Source organism: Cherax quadricarinatus, chromosome 74, assembly GCF_038502225.1.
Source record: "Cherax quadricarinatus isolate ZL_2023a chromosome 74, ASM3850222v1, whole genome shotgun sequence".
Classification (NCBI taxonomy): Eukaryota; Metazoa; Arthropoda; class Malacostraca; order Decapoda; family Parastacidae; genus Cherax; species Cherax quadricarinatus.
The window spans coordinates 4,137,000-4,143,656 of NC_091365.1; the positions used below are offsets into that span (position 1 = coordinate 4,137,000).

The 6,657-nt window shown below is 38.7% G+C and overlaps 1 protein-coding gene across 1 annotated transcript in view; it reads right to left on the minus strand.

Annotated features, from left to right (window-relative positions):
* The window catches only part of LOC128700183 (RNA polymerase II elongation factor ELL), a gene marked incomplete in the record, with an annotated part of 380,498 nt that extends 374,149 nt beyond the window's left edge, over positions 1-6,349 (minus strand). The window contains 1 exon segment of the mRNA XM_053793220.2: positions 6,193-6,349. Coding sequence (XP_053649195.1) covers positions 6,193-6,348 — 156 coding nt within the window.
* Between the last annotated feature and the right edge of the window lie 308 nt (positions 6,350-6,657).

A 6,657-nucleotide genomic window follows, 5' to 3' on the forward strand; every position in this document is an offset into this window, starting at 1 on the left:
ACCACAGGGAAGAGCTAACCACTGAAGAGCTGCAACACCTTCAACCGGAACAACAACAGATCGCAGCTGAGGAAATTGCTACAGAGGAGGAGGAAGAAAGGGGAGAATGTGCCTTCTTCAGTGATTAAGGACATGTGTGCCAAGTGGAGTGAGTTGCAAAGTTTTGTGGAGAAATATCACCCTAACAAAGCTGTTGCAAGCCATGTCTGCAACATGTTCAATGACAAAGCCTTGTCAGAATTTAGGTAAATCTTAAAGAGATGCCAGAAACAGACCTCTCTGGATAGATTTTTTGTGCAACAGGGGTCCAGTGACTTTCAGGCTGGTCTTAGTGCCAGTAAAAGACAAAGAAGGGCAGTAACCCTGGATAGGGACTTAATATCTGAAGTCCTTATGGAAGGGGATTCCCCTTCCAAACAATAACCTCTCCTCCCTCTCCCCTCCTCGCCATCTCCCATACGCCAACAAGTGTCTTCAATAAACGTAAAAGTTATGTTAAATGTTCATTTATCCATTTCATTAATCCTTTATATCTATTTCTCATTGTTTTCTGTATGTAAAACTATAGTTATTCTCTATAAATGTATTTTTTCTTAATACTTTTGGGTGTCTGGAACGGATTAATTGGATTTACATTATTTCTCATGGGAAATATTGCTTCAGTTTTCGTTGAATTCGGTTTTCATCAGACTTTCTGGAACGAATTAAAGACGAAAACCGAGGTTCCACTGTGCATCCACTGAGGACACAGCAAACCTCAAAGCCATTGACAACAATGTAATGTTCAGTGATAACAAGTTTTAGTTACTCCATTATGGGAAGATTGAGGAAATACAGTAATGTAATATAAAACAAGCTTGAATCATTTATTAGCGAGTAAAACTAATGTGAAAGACCATGGACTAATAAAGTCAGAAGAGATCACCTTCAAGGATCACAAGTGTCATTATCACAACCACTAGAAAAATGATAGGCTGGATAACCAAAACCTTCCAAACGAGGGATGCCAAGCCAATGATATTCCTCTAAATTTTTTGTTCTGGAGTAATAATAATAATTATAATAATAATAATAATAATAATAATAATAATAATAATAATAATAATATAACTTTATTTACTACATGTTATACAGGGCTAGCTGACATCAATGACATACTGCTATATAGAAAGCCTGCCTGCACTTATTCAGTTAAGCTCCTAAATTATTGGGAAGGCTTAAAGTACCTTGATCTGTATTATTTGGAACACAGGCAAGATACATTATGATCTACACCTGGAAAATTCTAGAAGGCTTGATCCCAAATCTGTATACAAATCAGTCCCCCTGAAAGTAAGAGGTTTTTCAGAGTGTAAATTACCCCAGTGAAAAGCAGGGGTGCAATGAGTACACCAAGGGGAAAATTCAATAAGTGTGAAAGCGCCAAGATTTTCAATGTTCTCCCTTCTTACATACAGGGGATTACCAACAGGTCAAGAAAAACCTGTAAAAGTTTCTCAAGTCAGTGCCTGATCAGCCGGGCTGTGGTGCTTATGTCGGACTTTTGGCAGCTAGCGCCAACAGCCTGGTTGATCACGTCATCCACTTGGAGGCCTTGTCTGGTACTGGGCCATGAAGGCACTGGCCCTTAGAACACTCTCCAAGTAGGCAGTGTTGCTGTAACAGAATTAGGGAGTCACAGCAATGCATTCTGAAAAATTGTTACGTTTGTCTTAGAGCAGGTTTCACATCAGCCACTGATATCAGAAACACAGTAGTATATACCATGTAAGAGCAACCCAAAGGTGATAACTCAACTCCCTATCTCACAAGTGAGTCTGGCTTGTCACCAATCAGAAAATCACACCACTGGGTACCAGTATTTAGATTTCATCTATAAAACAAGTGTGAAGTTTCAAATTCAAGGGAATACGAGGTCACCCCACCCAGAGTGCGCAGTTGGTTGCAAAGGTGAAGTAAATCTGATGCAATTCTTTGCCCTACATAGGCTCCAGCACATGGGACCCTCTTTGGAATATTCCAAATTAACTTGGCCATATCACAAAACATATACATTGTATTTCACAATTAAAAAAAAGTACTCATGTATTTCATAAAGAATATTTTTAGAATGCAATATAATAGGTACTCTGACTTTAAGTAACTGCACTTTTATTTTAAACCTAGGGGAAAATAAATGGAAGTAATTCATCAATGCAAACACTGTAAACATAAATTTCATGGCATCATCATCAACTTAAGTTGTACAAGTTTCACAGCAGAGTACCTACATTTATTATTAACTAGCCACTACAACTGACATCAGTCACTAGTGAAATTAATAAGCTTATTTAGGTACAGGTACACATAAGTACAATTATCACAGTGTAAATTACCTAGGATAACCCCAAAAAAGGCAGTGACTTATTTCCATTGGGGTCCTTCAACAATAGTACTGATGAGTACTTCCTGTAAGCCACAGGAAATCAATTGTTTTTAAAATACAGTGCAGTACTGTATTGCCAATTATATGCCACACATTCACTGTACATTATCTTAAGAGCAAATTCATGTATAAATCCCATTTCTTATGTTTTAGGACTAAATTTTACAAATACGTACAGCATAACACATCTTAAATTTGGAAAAGTATCAAGTTTTCAATACAGCTTAACTATTGATATTCTTTATTTATACCAAGATATTAATCATTAACTTCCTGATAAACCTATAATACTTTTTCATGTATTGTAGGTTAGTTATGCCCCTGGAAATAAATAATAAATATAGATTTAGGACTTTCTTGTGAATATCAGTTAAACCTGAAATGCTAAGCATAATTAAGGGCATATCAAATATAAAGAAATTGCACACATAAATCTCGTGAAAAAAATGTAACAATCAAATGAAACTCCAGTTCATTCTCTCTAGAGCACTGGTGTGAGAGATATTAGGCATACAAGATATGCTAGGTGTGTAAAAGACACTAGGTGTATATGAGATGCAAGGTGTGTACGGGATGCTAGATATGTGTACGAGATGCTAGATGTGTACAAGATCCTTGATGTGTAAATGATATTAGGTGTAAATAAGATGCTTGATATATACAAGTTGATAAGTGTGTACAAGGTAAGTGCAGCCAACAGTAAGAGCCTGGTTGATCAGGCCCTGATCCACCATGAGGCCTGGTCACAGACAGGTCACAGGAGCACTGACCCCTGAAACCCTCTCCAGGTATACTCCAGGTATACTAGATGCTAGGTGTGTAAGAAAGTTGATAGATGTGTAAGAAAGATGGTAGATGTGTAAGGAAGATATTAAGAATGTAAGAAAGATTGTATAAGATGCTTGAGAAAGAAGGATAGATGCTGTGTGTACACAATGGGGCAACCACAGGAAAAGGAGGGCTAATAGAACTAAAGCCCCTACACAAATATTTTTCATTTTGTTTTCAATTAATGGCTAATTTCTGCTGTATTACACTGACCAGTAACCACAAAAGCATGACAGCTTAAGAAATTCCACATATTTTCAATGAAAATCATATATTTTGAAGATGATTTCTTTGAATTTTTCAGCATCTTATAATTTTTAAGCCTTCAGTGCCGGATCAGCCGGGCTGTGGCTCGTACGTCGGACTGCGTGCGGCCAGCAGTAACAGCCTAGTTGATCAGGCCCTGATCCATCGGGAGGCCTGGTCGTGGACCGGGCCGCGGGGGCGTTGATCCCCGGAATAACCTCCAGGTAACCTCCAGGTAACCTCCCCTCAGACTGAAATCCTGGCTTGAGTTCCCCACCACTAGCATCTCATACAGTATACGAGGTGCTAGATTTCTACAAGATGTTAGGTGTATGCAAGATACAAGTAAGAAAAATGGTAGATGTGCAAAACACTGGCTAAAAAAAAATGCTAGGTGAGAGAGTTGCTTAGGTGTGCATAAGATGCAGATGAAAAGCTAGGTGTATTGAAGACGGTTAGGTGTGCATAAGATGCAGATGAAAAGCTAGGTGTATTGAAGATGCTTAGGTGTGCATAAGATGCAGATGAAAAGCTAGGTGTATTGAAGATGCTTAGGTGTGCATAAGATGCAGATGAAAAGCTAGGTGTATTGAAGATGCTTAGGTGTGCATAAGATGCAGATGAAAATCTAGGTGTATTGAAGATGCTTAGGTGTGCATAAGATGCAGATGAAAAGCTAGGTGTATTGAAGATGCTTAGGTGTGCATAAGATGCAGATGAAAAGCTAGGTGTATTGAAGCTCCTTAGGTGTGTAAAAGATGATGGGCATTTATAAGAAGCTAACTGTGAAAGAGATGTTAGGTGTGTAAAACATCTAAATTTATATGAGATGCTAGGTGTTTAAGAGATTATAAGTTGGTAGGTGAGCATCTGTCTCATCATTAGTACACAAAAGCTCATGCCTCTACCATTCCTTATGGTAAATGACACATACAGGTCTTCCAGTATGTCAGAAAATGTGGTCAATGAGGTCAAATTTCAGAAGTATAAAAGTATAAAACAAACCCAAACCACTCAACAAAGCAGAAAAGGACTGTAAGAGTCTTAGGAGTAATATCAGAAAATTTTACATTCAAAGATCACAAGACTATTACTTTCAAGAATGCAAGGAAATTGACAGATGGATAACTTGAACCAAAGAAGATTTGCTCAAAATTATTATATGGGAGCAAGAGGCTCAGAAGACAGTGTAAAATATCTTTAATGTATACTGTAAAGCAGGGATGCAATGAGCACACCAAGAAACAACTCAATAAGTGTAAAGGAACCAATATTTTTCAACACCCTCCCTTCATATATACATTTCTTTTGTAACAACCTCCCTTCATTTATACATAAGGGGAATTTCCAACAGACCCCAAACTGTCTCAAAATGGAATTTAATAAGTTCCAGGTTATGATGTATACAGTGAAATGTGTGGCCAGCATCAGCAGCCTAAATGATTAGGCTATTAGCCAGGAAGCCTGATCTGGGACTGGGCTACAGTAGTGGTGACCCCACCCCATACAGAATAGTCTTCAGGTAACCTTAAGGTAGGTGAGAATGAGATAAATTAGGTGAGTAAGATTGGCTAAGACATACTAGGTGGACTGGGTTAGGTTAGGATTCATTGGGTTCAACTGGATTAATTTTTAAATACTCCCACTGCACAACCACGTCGATTTCACAACAAAATTGTGGGTGTGGGGAACAAATTTCCAAGTAAAGTTATTGAAGCAAGAAAATTGGGTAGATATAAAACAAGGTTTGACAGATACATGAATGGATATGGGTATGTAAAATGGATCTGCCTAGCATTGGCCAGTAAACCTACTGCAGTGTTCCTCCCTTATGTTCTTGATTTTGCTCAGAAAATAATGCCAAAGTGGGACCCGAGAAAAAAGTAAATAAGTAAAAGATGGTAAATAAGTTTATTTAGGCACACGTACACATAAGTACAATTATCATACATGGTGTAAATTACATAGGATAACCCCCAAAAAAGTAAATGACGTATTTCCCTTGGGCTAAATAAGTACGAGATACACTACAAGAGAAACACTAGGTGAATAGGAGACCGTGTTCGAATTATTAACGAGAGAAGGGTTCGTAATCCAGGACAACCTAATAAAAGCCATGTGGCTTATTTCCATTAGTGTTTTATTTAGGTCTCCTCCAAGATACGACCCACAATATTTGACTAACGGGTATCTATTTACTGCTTGGTAACAGGGACAGTACGTGTTTACAGCCTTGATCATACATCCCACTCGTGTGGGGTTCAACCCCACGTCCCCTCGGTTGTGAACCCACCGTACTAACCATTACCCTACGAGGTACACACTAGGTGAGTAAGACACACTAGATGAGTAAGAGATATACTAGGTGAATAAGTGTTGGTGTGGCCTACATTTAGTGCCAACAGCTGCAAGACTGCAGATCAGCTGCTGCTTCAAGATAGCAGTTACTTGGATCAAGCTGGTGTATTTCCCTGTATCCCTCACCAACCCACCACTCCGGCGGCTTACATGATCAACCTTTGTTATGCTGGGGGGTATACATTACGCACCAATAAGGTGGAAGGCAGCCGCACATGGCCTTCTAAAGTGTCGAGCCATTCACTTGTCTTGACCAGCCGTTTTACTGAGTAACACCATCCGCCGCCCCATTTACTCCCTTTCCACTCACTATACACACAATCTGGCCTACTCACCTTTATCCGTATGTAATCCTCTATCGCTCTAAACGCTGAATCCGTCAACTTCACATGAATATAAGATTTATTTTGCGTCACATTATTACTGAGCCCAAAACTCCCACACCCTAGCCCCGCCATTTCTACACTGCCATTGAAACGTCTGCCAACCATTGCCTGAGCCAGGTTCCAGCACTCTTTTACCTCCTCCACTAACACATGGAGGCATCTTATGCCATTTACATCTCGATTTACGCTTTGTATTCAATTAAGAATGAACTAGGAACGTATCTTCGTTGCTTGTGGGAAGTTTTATCTTTCTCTGTGGGCTATGTTGCAAGATATTTGAATATGATAAATATTCGTTGACATCGTTTGGGAAGAGCTTAGTAGACTCATTGAATATAAAGTATAAGTATGTATTTTAAACGTTATAATACATTTACTACAAATTAATTATAATGATGTAATGATAGTATAATA